Raw genomic sequence first — 24,894 nt, forward strand, 5'->3', positions numbered from 1 at the left:
AGAACTGAGCAGTTCTGCTAATTCACAATATGGTTTGTGGCCCAAAAAGCAAACTCCCATTACTGTGATGGATTTTCAGTTCAATTTTTACATCAAAAATCTTTGTAGTTTTCAGGGTACTGACATCCTTTACATGAGATTAATTACAGCAGTTCCACGAGGCTAATTAGCATAACCAAAATGAGCATGTGGCTAATTAACATTTTATTAGACGTACAGGTTTAGGGAAGCTGTGTGTCGATCTTTATTTATCAATCTGTATTTTCACACATGCTTTTTTTTTTATAGCAACACAAAATGTGCTTTTAATTTTAATTAAATACTTTTACTCTTTATTTCATCACAGCTTAGCTAACATACTGGTAGCCAGTAGCTTGTGCTACCATCACTCTAGGGAACGCAGCGGTTGGACGATCAAAATTATTGTGACTCTCTGCAATGAACTGATCATCACTTGCAGCCAGTTGCCGTGTTCAGAATGACTTGGTTTATCAAGATGGTGATAAAAGGAGATCTGTATATTATCAGTTTGTGAATGAATGGGGTCAAATTGGCAATTACATGCAATCAATCTAGTATAATATGTTGGGAAACTGATAAATCTACACAAAAAATGCACATTACCTACTTACAATAAGAATCTATGAAGAACTTCATTTGCAACAGAAGTTTAGAAAATCCTCCACAATTCACTAAAGGACAATGATTTAACTCCAAAATAGGACTATAACCAGAACAAAACTCCAATAGTTGGCAGCCAGTTGAGGAGAGTATGCTATTGCAAAGACACATCACAGACAAGTTGCAAAGATCGGTGCAGACTGACTCAGAGTGATTGGAGCATGCTGGCAATTGGACTGACTACTGAGTCGGACCACGATTTGTTTGGAGACTGGTTGCCTCCCACCAGGTGACATGTGCAATCACCTTTGGCCAGAGGTTTGTGGTATTGCATGTTAAACCTCTGGGGTCACTGCAGCTACTTGCTTCAGTCGCCAAATTCAATGCAATCATCAGGCAACATCCTAGTTTATATTTTATTTTTAAAAATTTTTTCCTAGTAAAGAAGAATCACAAGACAAGACTCTGGATCTTTGTATCATGAATTTTCTCATCTACTAACAAAGCATGACACCATGTTAGTGTGAACATGGATGTAATTGTCTCAATATATCAGGTAATAAAAATAAAGCACTGTTGTGAATGCTCTGGTCTTCAATATTGCACCTTTCTGCTGCTTCAGGGATTTCACACCGTTTATCCCTTGAGGCGATGGACTTCAGCTCTTTCCCTACTTACCATCCCAGCTTCTTCTAAATGTAGACCTAAAATCTTTTTCTTCGATCCCAGATTGGCTTGACTCTTTGGAAGTCTACCCTCACAATACAAAGTGGGAGTTTTTTAAGGGTTTTCTTGGTGTATGGCTTCTTTGTGAAGAGGATTTGTGGCTCTATAAGATCTATAAGGATTTGATGCGCTGCTGTAGCTACGAGACACAATATTGCTCCACTCCCTGGAGTCTGTCTGTAACACTGAGTTATTGTCCATGACTCCTGAAGGACAGATGGTGTACAGATTCCGAATTACAATGTGTACTCAGACAGACAGATCACTTGTACTTAACTGGTTGCTTTTAAAAATGAATTTGTATTCCTTTATTTTTCTATAGGAAGTATATATATATAACTACAGTAAATGACCTGCAACTTATTATTACTGATGATATTTTGTTATGCTCATTAAATTGTAAGTTGCAGAAAAGCCGTTAACAAGACAAAACCACATCTGTCATATTTTTTTAAATATTTTGTTCCAATACAAATTTTTCTAATTTTTTTTTTTAATGATTAGCTTTCTGTAAAATCAACTAATAATTGGTGCTTCAAGAAATCAGCATCCTTTCATGTGTTGCATCTCTGCAGCAGTTTAGAAAAGTAAAGTCTAACTAAACTTCGACCTGTAGTCTTTTGCGAAGAACACTGTAGTTGCATCAGTTCCTTCAGTACTGCAGTACGTGCACATATTTCCCCCCATATAAATGTGAAATCAAACACCGAGCGTGTCAGTTACTGCCTCACGTCAGTCTATTCTAAATTGAAACACAGCGCATGAGTCACAGTGTCACTGTTGTCTCTGTTTGATTTCTTTCTACCTGTCTGTTCTGGCCTGCTTCAAAAAATGTGTTTGTTCTGGCTATGCTTAATTTAGACCAGAATGACAGGGACAAAGGTTTTGAAGCCTTCCCAAGCGACAGCCTCCCCCTCTGAAGATTGTTTACGATATCTGTAGATCTGTAGGTATAGCTCAGAATCCCTCTGAGAGATTCTGAATCAAAAGTGTGTTTAAGAAAACAAGAGCGCCAGAAGACTGTATGTGTTTTGGGTCTGGAGGAGGACTGGCAGTTTTCTCAGGCTGTAATTGTAAATGTAGTCGAGCCAGAGCAAATATCTTTTGTCAGTATCCATCTGCAGAAAACCGAGACAAAGCGCAAAGCTGATGTTCTGGCAAAGAAACAAGGCTTTGCAGAATAGTTGTGGTAATTGTTCTCACTGATTGGATTTCATTCTTCTCTTTTTCATCGTCCACTACATGCAGCCAGCAGCAGCTTTATGTTACATTGCATCACTGTACCTTAATCCACAGGGGACAGTTGCCGAGTATTGTATGATGCTTACCTGTCTCTGTCTTTTCTCTTTGTTGCTTAGGAGTTTGCAGCACTAACCAAGGAGCTGAACGCCTGCAGGGAACAGCTGCTGGAGAAAGAGGAAGAGATATCTGAGCTCAAAGCCGAGAGGAACAACACCAGGGTGAGGACAGCGTCCATATACATCTTTATTAAACTTTCCTTACTTAACTTATTTTAATATGGCCATTGGAATTCAGTAGTTCTGAGCAATGAGAGCAAACAAAACTGATGTTTGGACATTTTAAACCAGAAATGAAGCTGCTTTTGCATTTCATACTCAATCCTTTTTTTATGCATTCGACGAGTTGCTCTCAAGTTTTACCAAAATTTTAATGTCATTTCCCAAAAAACCTGCTGCACACTGCGATAGGCAGCGTCCAGAGGAAGATTAAGCTATCTGGTGGCTACGGTTTTAAGGCTGCAAAAGCACTGAAGCAACCATGCACACTGTCTATTTCCAGTGCCCAGGCACACCTCATTAGCTCTCCACATTCTGCCTGAAAATTGTTCCACTTACTTCACATGGATGGCTGCTCAACAGTAAAACTAAGTCCAAATGGTACTGATGCCCTGCAGTGTCCAGTTCAAACAATTTGAACTGTGTGGGGGAGGGGCAGCTAAAAAAAAAAAACATTAGAGGATCAGCTGAAGTCCAGTATCTTCAATAAAAAACATTGCCTTTTTAAAGCACACTCTGCTGTTGATAGATAAGACTCTGCTTTCCATCCCAATGCTGATTAAGTGTGTATTTGCAGTCTTGCACTATCTTCCTCTGGTGGAGACAGAAGATTTTAGCACAGCACTGATGGAAAATTACAGAAAAGAGGGAGGTGAGGTGCAAGAAAGGAGGACAGACAAAAGTCATTTTCACTCTCGCACTTTATTATCACCTCAAATTCTCCAACAGGCAATTACTAAGCAAGTTTTAATTAAGCCTGGTTTTTTTCATCCTGGTTATAATTAAATCTTGGAAGACATGTACAGGCAGTCATTTGACTTGGGAACCTGCAACATCATGTGATGAGTATGGGATTGATCTTATTGGCTGTGGGTTAAGCATCACAGTCTTTGATATGTGATGAAGATCAAACTTTTAGGGGGGCCAAGACTAACTAACATTTATAACTGAGTGCTTTCGTGTATTTTAACTGCTAAATTTTCAAATCACCAGCTACAACTTAGGGAATTAGTGTACATACTATCTGTTTTATCGCAGGCATAGTTGTGCACTTTGCTCATAGTTTTACAGAATCACCAGAATGGAAATCAAACATAATTAAGCAACTAAACTCAAACTAACTAACTAGTATGTTTGGCCTCAGTCACTTAAGCCTAGTGACCAGTTAATGACCGTCACACAGCCACCAGTCGCTAGGGGAAAAATGTGTAGACCCTGAGTGAGTGACTCCTGGAGGTTGCTCACTCAAACTAGGTGAAATCAGTCGCCAAAAGGGTGCTGCACCGAAACCATGATTGCTTCGGTTACAAGCAGACTGCCAACAGTTTGCATGTGAGATGCAGACTTGTCTGCAAACACTCACCGTTTTGCAAGTAATACCGATATTTATTGATTAAAAACTCGGGGGTATCAGATGAAACATAAGTAAATTTCCCTTACATGGTTGAAGGATATATGTAACAACATTTCATCTTTACTTTTTAAATTTTCATTTTTTGGCAAGTTAAAAATCCAGATATCAATATATATGCAAATAGCTAATATCTGCTCATATCAGTTAAGCTCAAGTTCTAGTTTACAGTCAATTCAGTGTCTGTGCTGCAAACTGTGGGCGGTCATGGCGATCTGTTACTTATTAAAGCAATCACAAGAGGAGGGGTGTCACTTATCGCCACCGCACCAATAAAAGTACTCTGAATTTATATTTTTAGGCTTATTTGATTTGTAAAAGGGTTCATGCTAATCAAAAATTATCGGTTTTCATCAGCTCAAAAATTTCATTATGTAATAATAATGCTATTTAATTACTTTGAGCATTTGAGTTTACAAGCGTAGTTCAAATGCCACTGAAATTCTTTGTGTTAGAAAACCTTTTAAACATCGTCCTTCACATCTGTTTTATATTGATAAATCCAAATTGCAGTTTTAAGCATGTAAATTTCACACATGCACTTTTAGAAAAGGATCATTTAATTCAATCTACACCATGAACAAGCTGGCTAGCATCATGGTTTGTTTGCTTGAAACTAAGAAAGCGTGACTCAGATCTGGTTTTCTGTTGCTGCTCTTACTCGGTTTGGCCTTGGACCGTAACTTGACAGCGTGGTCTGGCTCAAATATTTCTCTATGCCGGCCAGTTAGCTAGCTGGCTAACAAGCCAAGCTCTGCAGCAGCAGAACAGTCTGTTGTACCCGGAGTGAAGTGAGTGATTTCATGACAGATTTACGTGATGTGTCACAATCGCATCAGAGTAGCTGTTGGCACAAAGATAATGTGAGTAATGGACCCAATATGCCTGCTTCATTGGCATAAAAGATCCTCGTCTAGATATGCACTTTTCAATGTCGTGCCACATTTTAGGATTTACAACAACTCATTTTGTGCATCACTTGGCCGTGGGTCACGGACCCCGCTTTCAGCTTAAAGAGCAGCTGATGTAGAGACAGAGACAGAAAAACAAGATCGGATAAATAATGAAAATATTTACTGAACGAGATTGGAAATAGGGTGCTGTTGAGTAAATACTGACTTCCTGATTGAATCAACAGTAGGCATTTTGTTTAGTGTGCAGGATTACATATGTAGACATGATGGATGTTGATGGATCTCTCAGGGACACTTGAATCAGAGAGACAAATAAAGACACTACACTCATTCTCCTGCAGCAGTGCTCTGCAGGGGTCTTCTTTTCACTGTTAGTTTTCATTGTTCGACTCTTACACCACTCTTCTGCAGAGATTCTCATCACTTCTGCCTCCTCCAGTGTTCTCTATTGAAAATGTATCTTTAGGATCCTGCAGGGAAAAATAAGACATCGCCCCATAAAAAAGGAATCAAATATTTTTATGGATTTTGCTGCTTTTGGTTTGTTTTGTCAGGTGTGTTTGACATTAAAATTAGTCCGAATGCGATTGATTATTTCTGTTACTTTATTTGGAACCATATATTGAAGAATATCATATTCTAAGCTAGCACACTTAACTTTTTACATTTACACTTTGGAAAATTCAGTCAGATGCACCAGCACCAGTAGTCAGTATACTCAGTTGGCACAAAAAGGAAATTTTGAAAAGGATCTGTTGACTTTGGCTGGTGGTAGCAAAATTTACTTGAAAATTTAAGATAACAAAAGTTCATAATATAAACTTTTTAATACTTAAGAGTAAGAAGGCATCTACAGCAGGATTATTACTTCTGTAATCTGTAATCATGCTCCAGAACTACTTTTGGCAGCAATGACTGTAAGGTGTTCGGGCCTGCAAAGTGATCCCAAATCACCACCCACCACCGTGCTTGGCATATTTGCAGATGTCTGTCTCTGTTTTGGTGTCATCTGTCCAAAGGACATTGTTCCAGGACACGTGTTATTTGTTCAGATGCAACTTTACAAACCTGAGCTGTGCTGCCATATTCTTTATAGAGCGATATTTTAAACACTAACAGGTCCTTGTAGAGCCAATGTAAATGTAGCTCTTACAAACTTTTGCATTGCGCAGTCTGACCCCTGATTCAATGTGATTGGATGTCTACTGCTGGGAAGATGGAGACATGGTGTTGCTGACATTAAGCTGCTACCTATCATCTTAATTCGTACAGAAGCAGTCGGTGTGTACTTTGTTTTTCACAGGACTGCATGTTTGTGAAAACTTTCTTTTTGACATGACTGTATATAAAAATTAAAATTCAAAGCAGAAGTGCTGTTGGCACAAAGATTAAGACTACAAGGAGCCTTAAATCTGCATTCTTTTAAATAGCCAGCAGGGCATAACACAAAAACATTGGGAAATTACCTTTTGGTTTTCTTCATCTATCATGTTAGTAAAAGTTTTCTGAGGAGTTTATACTCTCAAACTCTAGTTTCAAACTTTGCTGACTACAGCATGATCTTAGTTTAGTAAATTATGGTCCCATTTAGAATAAAAACAAAATTAAAAAACTAATAAAAAAAACCCCAAAACGTGTTACTTGTTACAGTTACGCGTGAAGGCTAGCTACCTCATTATTGGCAAGTTTAAGGAGTTTTCATGGTTACTCATGGTTATCTGTTTGCCACAATTGTTGCTATGTAGCCTATGGAAGAATCTTTTCAGAGCTATGTTAATAATTTACCTGATTTTACTTCAGCAGAGATATCAGTGGTATTTTGACTTCATAACAATGGTTTACACTTGGAATACACTTACACCAGCTGACTATGTTAGGTAGCCTCAGATGAAGATGTTTGGACAGTTGAAGTAAAGGTATGCTGGGAATATAACCAGTAAGGTCAGAAAGAGCACAAAGATCTTTCTGAGCTCTAACTTCAGCCTATAACCAGATCATTATCTCGAGGCTATATTATTATTGCCTCGGACGACATCAGAGAGGGAAAGAAGTGTCACGATCTGCCTCACTGGGGGAAATGAAATGAAAGCAGACGATCCTACACTGATCTCACAGTGGAACCTGAGCAGGCTACAGTAACAAATAACGTTTTATCTCTGCTGAATAACACACGTGATTGTTTACTCCCAGTTTTTGTTGTGTAGTTGCCTTTTGTTTAGCCCGCCTCCGAGCTCCGCATTTCTTCTGTCTTTGTGTAGCTTTCTGCTGGCTGTTGACTTGACAAGTTACCTCGCAACATAGATTACACTTTTGTGTGCTTTTGTTGAAAGGACAGTGTTGCCTTTGCAGTTATCTGCCCCCTTTTTTATATATACATTGTTCGTACAGTTACATCGATGAGGCGTTACAAGAATACAAAGCAAACTTTTCTTACTGGAAAACATTCTCTCCAGTGATTCTGAACTTTCATACTATAATTTGGTAATAACTCACAACAGTTTATGAGAATGTAAATAGTGATTATGGCGATTTTAATTGGTAAAAAATGTGATGATACCAAGAATAATAATAGAAGTTGGTCACATACCAAACCACCAAACCGCTTTTATTGCACTTTTTTTTTTTTCCCCAAAGGACTCAGTCTCTGTAAGTAATTGCCTTTGTTGCATGTATATAATGTTTTTTTGATAGTCATGTTTGATTTTTGAAACATTTTTTGAGCCTGATCAAGGACACTTGAAATCATTCCTCTAGTACTTGTAGAAAAAAACAAAAACATAAATAGAATTAGAACAACAGCGGTGGCTTTCTGTGTTCTCAAACTGTTCATATGTTGGATTCTTCAGCAGTTCTCAGAGTTGGTAATAGCATCGACTTCTCCTCTGTCTTCCCTTTAGTTACTGCTGGAACATCTTGAGTGCCTGGTGTCCAGACACGAGCGGTCACTTCGTATGACTGTGGTCAAGAGGCAGGCTCAGTCTCCTTCAGGGGTCTCCAGTGAGGTCGAAGTTCTTAAAGCACTCAAATCCTTGTTTGAACACCATAAAGCCCTAGATGAGAAGGTAAGGTTGTCAGAGTTTATACGTTAAATGTGTAACTGTTGGCTTTTGTTTCAGTTTTACCAAATTTAATGTGTCTGACTTTAATGTGTTGTTTTGATTTGGTTGTATGTCCCTTCTCTGTTGTATTATTATTAATTACTTGTGTGTTTTATATTATTATTAGAGACAAATAAATGTATTTTTGTTTATTCTGGATCAGTCACTTGTTATTTACATTTAAAATTCTTTTTTGGTTTTCAAAGATGCACAAGTAATTAGTGCATTTATGTTACTTTTGAGTCACCTATATGTATTTTTTGTTCCCCAAAACATTATTTTTATTTTACATGTTAAAAATATTTGTAATAACTCATTAGTTGTGCTTTGCTGGATTCAGATTTGGCTATATTATAATGTATATGGATAGATGAAACATTTAAGACCAGATGATACTAACATTGCTTTTTTTCCCTTTTATGTGATTTCATGCTATCATTTTCTAGTTTTTAGCCTTTACATATCCCACTCAGTGTTTCTCCTCACATCCCGCTGATTTATGACCTTAGCCTCCCGTGTAATATCAGCACTCCCCCTGTAATCCATTCATCCTCCCCCCTGAAAGCCATCATTTATAACACATGTCCAACGTCCACATTGTTTAAGGTAATAAAAGCTCAGGCAAATGGGGTCCCGTGTTGGAACAAGCGTGGACACAGAGGATCAGCCTCCTCTGAGATCTGGTGCACAATCACAATGTGTTGCAAGTAATTGTTCCATCACAGCCATGATGAACCTAAAAGAGACAAAGGAAGAAGTGTAGAAGGGGAATCTCCTCTCTGCAAATTGTGCTTTTAAAGCAGTAAGAGCCATATAATGCTACTTTGAAGCCCCAGCAAAGTGGTGTTGTAAGGCTAAGGGAGGAAAAGAGGATAGCACCTTCTGATGTGTTAACCCTTGCTTTCTTGGACTGGGATTTTAACAGCAGTGAGAGAGGAAGCTAATGATTGCATTTTTCAGCTTGGCTCTTTTTAAGATCAGTCCATCTCAGCGGAATTAAGTGCAGTGAAGGTTTATAACGGTGTCCATCACAAAGGATCTACAGACAGATCGTGATTCATGTTTTGTGATTTTCAGGTAAGAGAAAGACTACGAGTGTCACTGGAGAGGGTGTCTGCCTTGGAGGAGGAGCTCACAGCAGCCAATCAGGAGGTAATAACCACCACACTCACCAGTAACTACATTAACTGCTTGCTAATGCAGATGTCTTATAGGCAACCAAATGCATTTAGGCATATGGAAGAAATGTGATGAACGTGACTTTGAATGTGGCAGATGGGCCAGTCTGAGTATTTCAACTGCAGATCTACAAGAATTTTCACACACAACAGTCTCAAGGGTTTACCTCTCTGGGCAGAAATGCCAGAGGGTCAGAGGAGAATGGCTAGACTAAAAAGTCGACAGTAACTCTCGTAATCTTATGTTGAAACTTAAAGCAGAAGACCACAGGGGTTCCAATGCAGTGCTAACAAGCTGTGACTAATGGCCACGGTGTAGAATAATGAATATTGTGATATATTTAAACACACTTTTTGTTGTTTGTGTTGTCAGATAATGCATCATCAATGATTATGGATTAAAACAAGAATGAATGGGCTGAAATTTCTGGAACCTCAGACAATGGTTTGTTGGTTGTTTTCATACCAATGCATTGTGTCTGACTTGAGGTAGATTATTAGCTTTCTTCATCAAAGGAACACTGAGTAGCATATAGACGAAGGGGACCAAGAAAAATTATATTCTTTAATAAGGAATTAAAGACTTTAGCTGTTTTATTAATCCTTTGCATAAAAGACATCAGGAAAAGCAAGCAATTCTAATTTGGAAAACAAATACTATTGTTTCATTGAAGCCATTCCCATCAGACAAATGTATGTCTGTACTGCTTTTTAAGGATTCTGCAAACATGCTCAGTAAACATAATTTTGAAAATGCAGAGTTAATGTGATGAACAAGCATTTTTATTTATTCCAATTGCAATTTTTTTACTCAACCCATCCAAGCTTTAAGCATCTAAAGCTAAACAACTAGTTAATGTCAAAGTAAATACAGAGTAAAAACTTCAAAGCACAAAGTTTCCACATGGGAAATTGTGACTTAATTAATTTTATAGCTCTTGAATTCTTCTGCATCTTAAAAATTTGTATCACTGCTGGTGTATGAAGGCACAGACGCTGACAAACAATCTGTGCAATGCCAGCAGTGAAGAGAAATATTTCACACTTTGAGATTGGAATGTGCTGAAATAACAGAAAATATATGCTGTTCATATATTAAACATGGAGATACTATTTATATATACATGCAGTATCTCAAGACTTGGGTTGAGTAATATATTCCGAACAAACATAACATATATACAGGAACATATACTGCTTGTTTACATGGATGCAAACCTAATACATACTGTGATGTGTCCTGAAATGCTTCCTGAGATGTATCCTGAATTATGTATCTGCTCTGAAACCCAGAAACATTTACGGTACCTCGACAGGTTTCACTCTACCTCATCTTTACAAGGAAAATAGATTGATATAATATTATGCTCATCAGTGGCTGGAGCGAAGCACTGACAGTACATTGGCCACTGTTTCCTTGGTGGCCTTTCCTTCTTAACCTCCTAGTTCGGGCTAGAGTAGCGCTTGCACTGCAGATGGTCCTGTTCCAGCTGAGGAAAAACCCTCAGGCTGCCACTTCACAGCCTGTCAGACATGCCAGCCTGACACTCGGGCCTGGAGTAAAAGTCACTAAAGGAAGGAGAAGAAGAAAAAGAAGGGAGTGAAAAGCAATAGGGGGAATGGTTGGGAGGCGTGTGGAGTGGGTGGAAGGACAGACAGAGATCTAGTGTGAGAGGAGACAGAGGGGGTAAGGATGCAAAAAAAGGCATAGAGAGGCAGAAGACACAAATAGAAATGGCAGGTGGGATGCAGAGGCAGATCGTCTGTGGAGGTATGTGTATTAATGAGAGTGCAGGGCTGCACTTGGTCAGAGCACCTCTGAAAGAAACTGAAGGACAGAAAGAGTGAAGCTGTAATGATATGTTTTGATGGAGAGTAAAGTCGCTAGGGGTCAAAACCCAAGATTTGATAGTGTGCGATCTACCAGACAAGGAGAGAATTGTAGAAAAGATTGAAAACTTAAAAAAGTAAACCTAAAGGCCAGCGGTACCTAAATTCTTCTCTTTTTCTCTTTGACAGTTTTTCCTGAAGTCTTGTTTTTTAACTGCAGAAAGTCTGACAGACATCTCAGCAGCACCTTGAAATATTTCTCACATGGCACTTCGAAGCTTATAAAGACCATACAGTATTTCCGTGAGGCTGTCCGTCTCTAATGGTTAACACAACACTTGTCAGAGCTGCGGACAGATGAGTGATTAGACCTTGAGGTGATGGAGGGTGGAGGTGGCGGTGGAGGGGATGGTTAAACCGGCTTTGCCGAATAAAAATGTCCACACTTGAGAGGCTCCAGGGAGGCAGGCGGATCCGTGAGCGCGCAAACTGGTAATTGATTTGAGATGGAGGTCTGTTATGAGTCCCATTTCCCTCCAGGAATTTAGACAATGTGTCCATGCTTGAAGAAATCAGCAGCCTTTAACCTCATGCAGTCACAGGTGCTTAAGTGGGCCCACACTGATTGCTGCTAGTGATTGCAGTTCTATCTGTGGAGCGTTTTGGTATCTGTCTGAGGATGAATTGTTGCTTACCAATTATTTGATGTTAATCAACACTGACATGTTTTTAAGACACTGTTAAATTCCCAGAGGTAGCTCAATAGCTAATTTGAACCTATCACAACCATAAAAGATCAAGGCAGATAAAATAATGTGTATCAAATATTATTTTATGCAGTCATGCCAGATTCTTAGCAACTCAACCTTAGTTACATGTGGTGATTGACCATTTGTACCATTTGACTAATGAGCTATTATATGGTCATGTGAGGTCTGTTCCTTCATCATTGTTGAGGGAACAGGGAACATTATTTGGCAAATTGTGCAAATGATGGCCGCCCCTCCCTGAGCCTGGTTCTGCCAGAGGTTTCTTCCTGTTAAAAGGGAGTTTTTCCTTCCCACTGTCGCCAAAGTGCTTGCTCATAGGGGGTCATTTGATTGTTGGGGTTTTCTCTATATATATTATTGTAGGGTCTACCTTACAATATAAAGCGCCTTGAGGCGACTGTTATTGTGATTTGGCGCTGTATAAATAAAATTGAATTGAATTGAAAGAAGTTGATTTGATTTCAAGTGTTGCATTTTTTTGTCTTTTTGCTGGAGCTCCCAATAGGAGGTCCAAAAGAATGTTAATGCAAGTGAAAGAGGCCGTCACAATAACCTTTGTTGATTTTGGCCACTCATAATCTGGTATATTCTTAATAAGTGGAAATCGCTTGGCTAGCTCTGTAACACCAACACCTTTATGAATGTAATGGACAGTTTACATCAAGGTCTAAATAACAGGTTGCACTCAAGAACAACAAGCCAGCTTAGACAACAAAATGAATTGATCAGAAGTATACCACATCATCTGTAGATGATGTAGAACATGGTAGAGATAATGTTGTGACGTGGGCATGTATGATAGTGGAACTACCACTACTGTTTATAGGTGATGTGACTGCTGATAGAAGTATGGATTCTGAAGTGTACAGGGTTATACTCTCTCTGCTAATATTCGACCAGATGCTGCAAAACTGATTAGACAGCACTTCATAATGCAAATGGTTAATGGCCTGAAGCATACTGGAAAAGCAACCCAAGAGTTTCTTAAGGCAAAGAAATGGGATAATTTTCAATAGCCAATAGAGTCATTTGAACCAGCTTTAATGGTGCAGCAATTTAAAGCAGCTTTAATGGTGTGCTAATATAAGATTTGACAACTGGATGTATAGAAAGGTGACATCTGACCCATGAGCTGATGTGGGCTAGCACTGAGGTCCTTACAGGCTGAGCTTGATCTAAACCAGCACTATGCTCAGTAGGAGAAATACTCTGTTCACGGTTTTTCAAATAAAAGCTGGCAGAAAAGTTTGAGAATGGCAACAGCAGTACATTTTTTCTTGCTTTTGCAAAAAAAAAAATGCCCTAATTCTTTTGGGATTTTGTAAAAGAAAGAAAACTAATACAAGAAATGAAATCTCCTTTGACCTAAAACATTTGATAAACATGTTTTATGTGTGGTCATGCATTTTTCCCCAGGTGTGTGATTGATTCTATTTTAAGCGCATTGCACCAAACTTGCTTTTCCCCAGATCTCACCTTGACGTCATCAAGCTTTTATACTCTAAGAGCAACCTCTGACACCCGTGGACACACACACTCACACATAGCCATTCTTATTTCACTCCTTCCCATTTTCCTCCAACTTCTACTTCATCAGACATTCCTGTCAACACACAGCCCAGAAGTGCTAAAGGAAGATAAGGAAATTGTGATGCTGCGTTGTAAAAGAAGCTCCACTCGTTGTCCTTGTGTCCCTCGTCACCCTTTTCATTTAGCATCTGGCAAACTTCTCTCTGTCTTCTTTCATTTCAGCGATGGAGATGCATCAGTAGCGCCCCATTCATCAATTGTGCCTTTATGTCATGGGTGGCGTTGGTGTTTGATCTCTGAGATGGAGAAATTACAGACAATCTCAAAATAATGGTACTGGAACGTACGGAGGCATAATTATGCCCTCATTAAAAATAATGAACAGAAGATGCTTTGTAGACAGAGTGCAGCAGAAAAGAAGAAGCCAAGCTGCTGCTGGCAAAGTTGAGTGTGAAGGAAACCCTGTCTGTTGAAGGTGGGAGATAATCTTCTGTTCTTACTCGCAACTTTAAAGAGGTCCCGACATTAACTACGACTTGTGTCCAGGTGTCAATGAGGGCAGGTTGGGATCTGAGTTCAAACCGGATCATGTCAAAGTCACTTGAGATCATTGTTTGTTTTATCGACAGCGGTCTCATTGATTGTCCTCGGGCTCCTCTTCCTGTTCCGATCACAACAAATGTCTGTTGCAGAAAGAGAGAGAAAAGACGATTTTAAAGCATCACAATTTGTTTTCAACGGCGACGATCACTCAGCATTTCCATTCTCAAACTGTAATTATTTATTAGAATGATTACTAATGGTAGTTGGATCGTCATAAATGATGGCGCTGGCTGCTTGGAAATCCTGATCGAATCATCCATAAAGAGAAGGACAAAAAGGAACATGCATGATTTGAGAGTCCTGCATGGTTCAGAGATTAAAGCTTTTCTGAAGCTTCCGAGTACTCATAGAGGAGAACCAGCATGATGCAGCTTTAATCACGTCACGCTATCAGCATGCTTCATGTACTGTAGTAATTGTTGGGGGTTTTTTTTGTTGGGAGCTGCTCCTTTTTTGTTCGTGTGGGGAATAACTGTAAAAATATTTTAGTGCTAGAGTTGTTTTTCTGGTGGTTATTTACTTTTTAGGGGAGGTTTCAGAGATTAGGTCCAGTGGACAGTGGTGTAACTTTGACTGTTTCTGTCTGCAAAAATAAACAGAACACACTGTACCAAGCTTATTGTTGAAATAAAAGCAGACAGTCTTTTCACATTTTGAACAAATCTCCAGGTTGGCCAAGTTCACTTTGAACAGGAACGCAATGGCACACAGTAAATATCATCACCAGTGCTATTTTAACATCCCTCACAGTTTGTAGACTGACTTTGTGGCTTTTCTTAGTTTTCCATTGCAAAGAGGTGCATTAAGGATCTGCCCTGTTTCAGTTTTACTTTCAGAGCCAGGACTGCGTGTATTTGGCTTGTATTTCTTACTCTGTTTTGACTTTGTTTTCTCAGGGGAATCATTTATTCATACATTTCTTAAAGCTGCACTGTGTTTACTTTAGTGCAGCTGGCCTATGTTCGACCTCAATAAAAGATTGATGCATTTGCAACAGGTTATTTTCGTATTCACCTCAGTGCTAGTGTAGGATACACAGAGAAAGTCTTAGAAGAAGTTATGCATTTTGCTAGTTAATCTTTAATGGCCTACCTGGGACGAATGAATGGCCGTTCTCCATAAGCATTAGGCTCTGGAAAGAAGTACTTCAACAAGTACTCCGAACTCTTTGCTTCAAAATTCTCACACAGATATTAGTAGGCAGCAGGTACACTGTCAACCTTTCTCTCTCTTGAAGTGAGTGATAATCATATGTTGTCAGTCAAAGCCAAACCACAATGTTATTGTTGCCAGACACCCCTGTGACAGGGTTACAGCTTCAGGACAGTTTCTGATGGTGGGGAAATAAAGCACTTGGTTTGCAAAACTCAATAATCACAAGGTTTCCATGAATGCTCATATGTTGGTTAAAGTAATGTTCCAAAATTCCTATGCAGTGTGATATACTGTAATTTACTAGCGTTGCATAAGAGGGGGAAAATGATTAGTTAACCGAGGATTGCAATTATGTGTGGTTGTGGTTTTATCCTCATCGTGTGTGCAAACAAGAGGCTCATTCAAGAGGCTTCGCTAAAAGCTACAAGTTCTAAAGCCACACTGAGGAAGATGCCAGCCTTAAAATTCAGTTTAGGTTTTTCGTCTGACATAAACTGTGTTTCTGTGTGCAGGCAAGTGTGTGTGGGTTGTTGTTTTTTTTTAAACTTCTAACCCCATATTTTTGTGTCCCACAGATTGTGGCCTTACGGGAACAGAATGCTCACATCCAGAGAAAAGTGGCATCAGGTGAGGGAGGAGAGGACATTTTGGAGGGCAGTGAAGCTCAACAGAAGGTCCATGGCAAGGTGAGCTCCCTGGATTTAAATATGAGAGGAAAAAATGGTCAAAATTATGTGTGGATCTATAATAACTACTCTACACTTTAATATTCTGTACATTATGGCAATATTTCCGGTTGTTGTTTTTGATGAAGATATAGTTTATTCTAAAAATGTACATAGTATTATGTATGTATATATTAAATATACTTACTGTGGCAGTCATACAGTAACCCTGATGTTTTCCATTTCAAAATAAAAGCACTAGCAATCAGTATTTTGTCTACAACCCTGCTGTGGTGGCATTACACAAATAATTCCTGTACATTTAGTTCCCCCGGCTGTATTGGCATTTTGACTTTAAAGTATTGCAGCGACTATCAAATGGTTTTGATCATACATTTATTTACCTCTGCAGGCATTCTGAAGGTAACCAGTTAGGTGAAAACTCCTGCTGTGATCTCACCCCCTGCCATTTTGCAGGAGCACACATGGACATCCATAGCTGAATACAAATTTCCTTCTGATTATTATTTTAACAGCAGTGGTGTAGGTGCATGCACATTTACTAGATTATGCTGATGCCTTTTTATGTCAGAAGCACGAGAGCCCAAAATGATGCACCTCAAAGGCAAAAGCAGATGCAGGATTTTTATTTATTTATTTATTTATTTATTTATTATTTTTTTATACATGCAGACAGCAGCAGAGGATACCTGGGTAGATCAATGGAGATGTTATTACTTGGCTGGTCTGCTGGGGAACGAGGGTTTGGGGGATGGGAGGTGGTGGTGGTGGGGGATTGGGAGTAAAGAGATGAAGAGCGCGTGAGTTTGAGGGATGTGATAATGAGGAGACAGCCATCATGTGCTCTGTTTTGTGTAGATAAAAGAAGAGAGTATGAACGTGTGTTGTTTGGCACATTTGTTTTGTGATACGGTGAAGAAAGAACACTAACCTTGCAGTAATGGTGAGGGTTAGTTATTCAGCATCACTGCAGTCAGAGTGACTGACAGAGATGTAGAAGCAACTGCCAGGAAGGGGAGAATGGCAGCTGTTATATGCAGAACACACAAACCTGCCCACCGGTTTTATATATATATATATATATATATATATATATATATATATATATATATATATATATATATATATATATATATATATATATATATATATATATATATATATATATAGACAAATGCCTGTTAGGTGCATATTAACCCATTCAGCTCTTAGCATGGCCCTGGACCTGCCTGATAACCAGCTAATGGTGTTTGACCGAGAGTACCATTTATTTACCTTTTACATTTTTAATAGTGACCATCCAGCAATGGAGTAGTCTGACATTACTTTAATTGCCTATTAGTTCTCAAACAATGCAATGATTGATGCACTTGTGGCATTTTGTTTTCCATAATTAATGTCATTAAAGAAAAATGTCAATTAGAAATATGGGGAATTCCTGTTGTTGGAATATTGGAACCAGTGTTTGGGAAAGTGTTTTCCAACCAGAGGGTTACTGTCACGCTATGTTTTTGTAATGTTTTGTTGACAATTTAAACTGGATATAAACTGTGTGTGTGTGCTTTATAGATCCTTTTTAATAACTCTTTTGCTTTTATTTGTGCTTATCTTGGGTTTTAGTTACACAAAGCTGCCTGCAGCAGTACGTTAAAACCATCAGTTTATTGATACTCTTGTTTTCCAGTAATTTATATTGTTGCCATCTAAAACCTCTCAACTCTTGTTTGTGCTTATTTGTAAAGCTATTCCAGGATTGGAAAAATGTGTGGGGGGGTTTAAAACCGGTTTACACCATGCGACTTGACCATCTCGTCTGACCTCCTCTATATATTTCCCATCTCGGTTTGTCACTCCATCAGTTTTGGCGCCACTGATTTACAGACCACCTCTTCTGTAACTGAAGGGACAGATCTGTCTTTTAGCTTTTATGTCTTAGGTTTTATCTAATTTCTTAATGACGTGACTTTCGAATGCTGCTTATCTGCTGTTGACAGTGTTTTAGCCCTGTCACTTTAAGCTAATAGCTTTTTGAGAATCACCTTGTTGGTACAAAAATATTTTGTCTGACAAACTGCATCATCTTTTGGATTTTTTTGTATATTCAACTAAAGAAATAGGAACAAATGATGTGTTTTTGCAACAGGCTGCTAGTACTAAAGTGCCTAGATGCAGTTAAAATGTGGTTATTTGCTAAGTTGTCTGTTATGTGTAGTTCAAATCAAATCACCTTTATTGTCACATCACATGTGCAGGTACACTGGTACAGTACATGCGAGTGAAATTCTTGTGTGCGAGCTTCACAAGCAACAGAGTTGTGCTTGTTTGTTCATCCGTTTAGTAAGGTGATATTTTATGTTTGGATAATTCATAGGTCAGCGTTAAGTGGCCTAATAAACAAAAACATTCCTCTTAGTGAAAAAGCATCTTATGTTCAAAGAAAAAACTTAAGACTTTAAGAAAGCCTGGAGAACTGTTGCTCAAGGCCATTTTGAAAAAATTCTAAAAACATTGGTTCTCAGAAGCAAAATATAAAGAATTGACGGGCATCTCAAGACTATCTATCCATGCAGGCATGAATGGGAGCAATTGTTTCATAGCCAAACTTAACAATTTTAAAGGTCATTAAAAGTTAAAAACCAATACACCCCTTTGAAATGTTGGGTAACTCTTATTAATATTGTCCCTTTAAACTTTCCTGGTCCTAAACGGTGCAAATCTGTGAAACAAGCCCATCGATGGAAACCCCATACGAAGAGGGACAGCTGAGCCATTTGGCAATAAAGAAGATATAAAATTCTTTTATGAGCATGGCCCACTGCTGGCATGCTCGTATTAAAATCACTGGTGTGATTTAGTGGATCCTGTTCCTTGCTCAAGTGAATCATTGATCAGAGGCAGCAGACAGAGAGGCCCAATTAGGTTTGTCCTCACAGATGGATGGCCAAGGATGGGCAGCTGTGCCTCGCAATACAGCGGGAAGACAGAGGAAGATGGAGAATGAAGAGATCAGTTTCCCTCAATCCTCTCATTCACCTTACTGTAACTCAATTGAGCATAAAAGCAAGATTTGTTTTTTAAACTATGCATGTTTGTTATTTAGCACCGATAATAAGGTTGTTTTCCTCTGTTGTTCTTGCCCCTAAACCCTTTTGTAAGCTGAATCTCTGCGGTATCCTCCTCATTAATCTACCTCATGCAGAGACCAGGAGAGCTGTACGGAGTGGAAACCTTGCAAATCTAATCAGATTACTTATGCAAGTGTCAAAACAATTTCTCCAGCAGAGTCTGGTGTGATTCAGTCATTGTGACCATCCAGAATCAAAGCAGGGGAAGAACCAAAGCCGTGAGCTCCTGAACTTGAATTTATTAGAATGCAATCGTATGTAATTCTCAAAAGCAGACATGGTATCTGAAGTGGAAGCATGGCTGATTTCTCAGGGCTCACTTGAATACACCACAGGAAGTCGGGGCATGACAGGAAATCAGAAAATTGCTATGCACCATTGTTCATTTTTAGTCTCGATAGTGTGTTTATTTTCCTGCATTCAAAGCTCAAACTTCTATTTTTGATTTAGGTACTGGTTTTTACTAGGTTAACACTTGAAAAAAGAAAGAAAATATAATCACTTGTTATCGTGGTTATTGTGGGGCGAGTGTGCATTCTGAATGGACTTACAAGACACGTGTCAGGATTCAGGATATAATTTAACATCCAAAAGATTTATTTTAACTGCAAGGGAAAAGTTCTAGTTAGAGTGTTAACTTAAAACAAAGAAATACATTTTTTACTTTGATTAGCCACAACATTAACAACCAATTTCCAAATCCTGTACTAACCCTCACTTGTCAGTGGTCTTATTACTACTTTATTATTACCTTATTACCTATATACCACAAGCCTCACTTAATTTGTGAGTTTTAAAAGATTCATTCTTTTAAAAACCTCTTATTCTTTTTAAAGTACAATAAAAGTTAGAAATCATCCCCAAACATCCCTTGGCAAATTTTGTGCTTCATGACGCATACATATTTTTGGATAATTTTCCCTTTTCATATGTTGACCTCTTACTCCATGTCCCCCTCTTTCCCCTCCAGCGTCTGTCCAATGGCTCTCTGGAGCCGGCCCATGAGGCGAGTCAGGTGGTCGAGCTGCAGGACCTGCTGGAGAAGCAGAACTACGAGTTGGCCCAGATGAAGGAGCGCATGTCCTCCCTCTCCTCCCGGGTTTCCGAGGTGGAGCAGGAGCTCGAGACCGCCCGCAAGGACCTCATCAAGTCAGAGGAGATGAACAACAAGTACCAGAGGGACATCAAAGAGGTCACAGCACACACACTGAGTACAGGGGGAAGCATACACACACACATATTCGCATGGGGATAACAGTTGCAAGAGAGACATCAAAGACAGCGAGCAGTGGTCTAAAAACAGCTTCTATTTGCATATGCTCTCACACGCTCCCCAGCTCTTTATTACTGTCTTTTTTTCACATAAAAACATGCACATTGACTTGTGAACGTATAGGGTCTTTCATAATGCCTTCGTCGGGTGAAGTGAGTTAAGTGAAGAGTCCTTGAAAAAAATCTAAATATACACATGCAAATAAACACTTCTCTAGGCCTCAAACTCACTTAACGTTAAATAAACAAGTAACCGTCTGTATTTCTTGAACTGGTTCAAGACTGTTGATGCATAAAGCACAAAAAAGAGCCAGTTGTGTCCAAAACTGGCAGTTAAGATCCATATAATAGTCCTATTTAATATATGTCTGTGCAAGGTTAATATCAGTGAAGTGGGCTGGATATGAACATAAGCTGATGCCCCTGTCGCCTGGGGATGAAATTACTATTGATTGCTAACGATGTGGGCAGAGGCAGTTATCGTGGGCTGACAAACATGGCCTTATCAGGCCAATCGTGTTTTATTACCCTGCCTTCTCTTACAGCATCAGTTTATTTAGTGTTCTAAGAATAACCGTTATTATTTGTATGGTTTGGAAACAATGGGTGCTACCGCGAGTTTGTGTCTGAAGCAATTCTCCGTGGAGGAAATTAAGTCTGAGAAATTCCATGATAATGTTGCCTCTATTCATGACAGCAGCGCGTGTTTGTATTTTATGAGGCTTTATTTGTTATTAACTTGTCTTTTGTGCACATTCTAGGGATAAAAGTTTGATTTTGCAGACTTGCAGTCTGCTTTCTGTGTGCATTCCAGGAAGTGGTTGAAGAATCTCTAATTCAATTCAGTTCACTTCAGTTTTACTTACTCAGTGCCAATTAACAATAATGGTTGAGCTCAAGGTTCTTTATATTGTTCAGTAAAGACCCTGCAATATCTGTATATCTGCAATATCCATCCATTCACTGTCTGCTGCTTATCCTGGCCTAAGTAGAGACACCCAGACTCCTTTACTTCTTCCAGGAAAAACTGATGACATTTCTTCAGTGTATACTGGGTGTAGTCTGAGGCTTCCTCCTGGTAGGACATGTCTAAAAACCTTATTTAGAAGGTGCCCAGGAGACATCCTAGTCATCCCTGAACCACCTCAGCTGTCTCCTTTCAGTGTTTCAATGTGGAAGCTTAGTGGCTCTATGTGCTGAATGCCCAAGCACCCTATCACTTAAGGGAGGGTCCAGACACCCTATGGAGTTTTCATCTGGTGCTGATATTAAACTAGTGTACAAATTTCATGTGTGCAAAGCAGCAGGAAAAAATATTACCAAAGTTGATGTTTTATTAACTCTTTTTTTTTTTTTTTTTGTCTATATACAGGCCATGTGTCAGAAAGAAGACATGGAGGAACGGATTGTCACCCTGGAGAAACGTTACCTGAGTGCCCAAAGAGAAGCCACCTCTGTGCATGACATCAATGACAAACTGGAGAACGAGTTGGCCAATAAGGAGGCATTCCTCAGACAGGTCTGTAAAGTCCACTCCAGGGTTTGTGCGAGCCATGTAATCACATTAATCAGCTCTCTGGGATTACTATTTTCTTCCAAAAAAATGTGTCTTTTTTGAGTCATGGGTCCAGATGGCAGCTGCAGTGCAAGATTCATTACTGCATCATCGGTCGTATTTTTCTAACTGGATTCAGAAAAGAATTAGCCAGGAAAAATGTGTAAGATGGTTCCTGTCAGTTAACATAGTCCTTTGAGCAGTTCCACAGAGGTCTGGCACTGAGAAAACCTCTTCACATTGTGGCAGATAATGTCAGAGGAGATTACTACTGGGGAAGAAATTTCACTTAAATGTTTACTTTGTGCAGATGCACATGGCTCACACATGTCTTCTTCATAATTGACATAATGCTGTAGAATATGATCAAGCGATTGTACAGATTTACTCTCCTTTCAATTATTCTCTGTGATTCATTGCAGCCAATTAGATTAACTGCATGGCCATAGAAGATCTAGTGGCATTTTTATGAATAAAGGCTTGAGCACTGTCTGAGCTCTGGAAGAATAGAAAGAATTTCTGATATGAGTAGAAGTAATTAGAGTGACACCATCAGTCCCTGTTTGGATTTACTGTGTGGAAAGTTATTTAGGGACTTATTTATATTTTAGTTATAATTCTCAACAATCTTTAGCATAATGTTCACTTTAGACGTGTGCATCACAAACTTTGTGACTATAAAAGTCAGTTGTGAAATCCCCTAGACCAGTTAATCTGGGGGTACCTTAGAGATGAGACATCACCTGGTAATCACTGGTCATGAGGGAAAAATATATTTTCCGCAACCAGATATAAGTGGTTGCTGGTTGTCGCCAAGGAAATGTGGTCACAAAGAGGATGCTGCACCAGAAACCTCCGTGTGGTTGCTTTGGTTGCAATTTCATGCTAGCAACTATCAGACACCGTACAACAGATTGGAGAATACACATTTTTTCATAGCACTTGAAAGTTGCCAGCGTTTCCCCGACCAGTCTCTCGTCCTGCGTGGGCTTTAGCCATTAATTTCAAAGCGACTGGCAACCATTTCCACCACATTTTTCATTTGCAACTGGTGGTTGCCATTTAGTCACTAACTGATCTCTGGGCCTGTGTGACTGAGCCTAACGTGAAACAAACACAATTTAAAATCTAAAACCTGAACAAATTTGAGAAGAAAATTTAACTGTGTGAGTAAAAGTAAAAGAGCAATAGAAAGGGACAGTCAAAACAAAGAAATCAGAAAATATATTTAGATGAAAGCAAAAAATGGCACAGTGGTTTATTAGAAAAGCTAATAGTATGAAATATGTTAAAACTGTTTGCTTACAGTGTAAGTACATGAAATTGTGATATAAAATCATATCACATAAAATCATGACAAAAGATCAAAATAATTAGCTCAAAGTATGGCTGAAGCAGTCAGCTAAAATTCTGAAATCAGGGGGAAGTTATTAGCTAAAACTATAACTGTTGAATTTTTTAGCTAAACGTACTGGATAAACAGTTAAAAAAGCTAGCTAAAAAACAGATTAAAAAAAGTTGTCTTAACTAAAGATAGAAACTGTTTGAATGGCTGAAATAGAAACTCAATACTTGGTACTAAACTAGTAAGAGTGTTTGCTAATCATAATCAGTATATAGCTAACAGGATGTAATCACTAAGAGTAAATGGTAAGCTAATTTCATCCTGCCAGATGATTACATAGGGTGGGGGTTGTTAACCTTTGCTAGCCAGTCATTTTTCGCTCAGGAAATGTGTATGAAGCCACAACTTAAGAAGAAACCACTTATGTATTTACAGCCATGACATTTACAAGGAAGGTTCTTTTTAAATGAGCTCCTGCTACCATACATAAACAGACTTTTTTGGTAAATATATGCACAAAGTTAAACTTGCTGTTAAACTACTAGGCTCTGGCTGCTGATGTCTGAAGATTACCTGGTATAGAGACATGAAGGGATGAGAAGAAATGGCAAGCAAAATGGCAAAAATTATGGGTAGTACGATACCTAGGGAGGATATAATAAACAAAAACAAACTGTCATGTTTCCCCTGTGTCATCTCTCAAGCACGTGGGATGGTGATATGGGTTGAGGCAGAAAATATCACTGACACACAACACAAAGTATACTTGGCCTGCTATAGTCTAATTATTGCACACTGAGCTGCCAGGCCCGGAGCTTCGGGGACCAGAGCATCTGTCGCCGATGGCAAAGGCTGCCAAGCCAGTCCTTAAAAAAAGTCTTAAAACTGATCAGAGTCCCAAGCTAGTGATGGAGAAAATACTTACTGTCCAATGGGGAAGCAAGTCACTTGTTTCCAGTTTCATTTAATGCTAGGTTTGAGTTCCATCTTAATGCCTAATCAGGATCTGCATCAGCTGTCTATAAGTTGCCAGTGTCACTCTTGGCAGTGCAGACTCTGACTCTGCTATTCTAAAGAAGAGATGAGGCACACTGCCAGAGTCCCCCTCTGAAAGACAAACATTTGTGATTCTATTTTCTAACAGGCAATTATGCTCTGCTGACACTGAAGAGGAAGAAGGAAGAGAATCACATTTATAGAGTTCATTTTCATTATACTTTGTTAACAAGGACAGCATGGGAACACACTGAAAACTCTTTCATTCAAATAGTGTAGTATTCTAATAATCTGCTCATACTTTAATTTCTCATTGCTAGGGTTTGTTGTTATTGCAAGCAAAACACTATTCTGGATTTCTTTTCTGGATGATGTATGGTCAAAGCATTGGAAGGTAATTTATTGAATAAATCTCCTGTGTAATCATTTATCATTCTTTCTTTCAGCATTAAGCATTCCTGCAAATTTATTGGCTTCAAGGCAATAAGTTAAAACCCAGATTTAAGCTAAGTGCAGATCCTTAGTTGGTTTAGAGTGTTTAAATTTATTTCAGTGGTTGTGT

At 38.9% G+C, this 24,894-nt stretch overlaps 1 protein-coding gene across 4 annotated transcripts in view; it reads left to right on the forward strand.

Moving 5' to 3' along the window:
• The window catches only part of ppfia2 (PTPRF interacting protein alpha 2), a 107,976-nt gene that overhangs the window by 50,980 nt on the left and 32,102 nt on the right, over window positions 1-24,894 (forward strand). For all 4 annotated transcript variants that reach the window (XM_039601552.1, XM_039601551.1, XM_039601554.1 and 1 more), the window contains exons 2-7: window positions 2,706-2,807; window positions 8,087-8,251; window positions 9,365-9,439; window positions 15,929-16,039; window positions 20,135-20,356; window positions 21,809-21,955. In XM_039601552.1, coding sequence (XP_039457486.1) covers window positions 2,706-2,807; window positions 8,087-8,251; window positions 9,365-9,439; window positions 15,929-16,039; window positions 20,135-20,356; window positions 21,809-21,955 — 822 coding nt within the window. The remainder of the gene's footprint in view (window positions 1-2,705; window positions 2,808-8,086; window positions 8,252-9,364; window positions 9,440-15,928; window positions 16,040-20,134; window positions 20,357-21,808; window positions 21,956-24,894) is intronic.

The sequence above is a fragment of the Oreochromis aureus genome, linkage group 17 (assembly GCF_013358895.1).
Source record: "Oreochromis aureus strain Israel breed Guangdong linkage group 17, ZZ_aureus, whole genome shotgun sequence".
Lineage (NCBI taxonomy): Eukaryota > Metazoa > Chordata > Actinopteri > Cichliformes > Cichlidae > Oreochromis > Oreochromis aureus.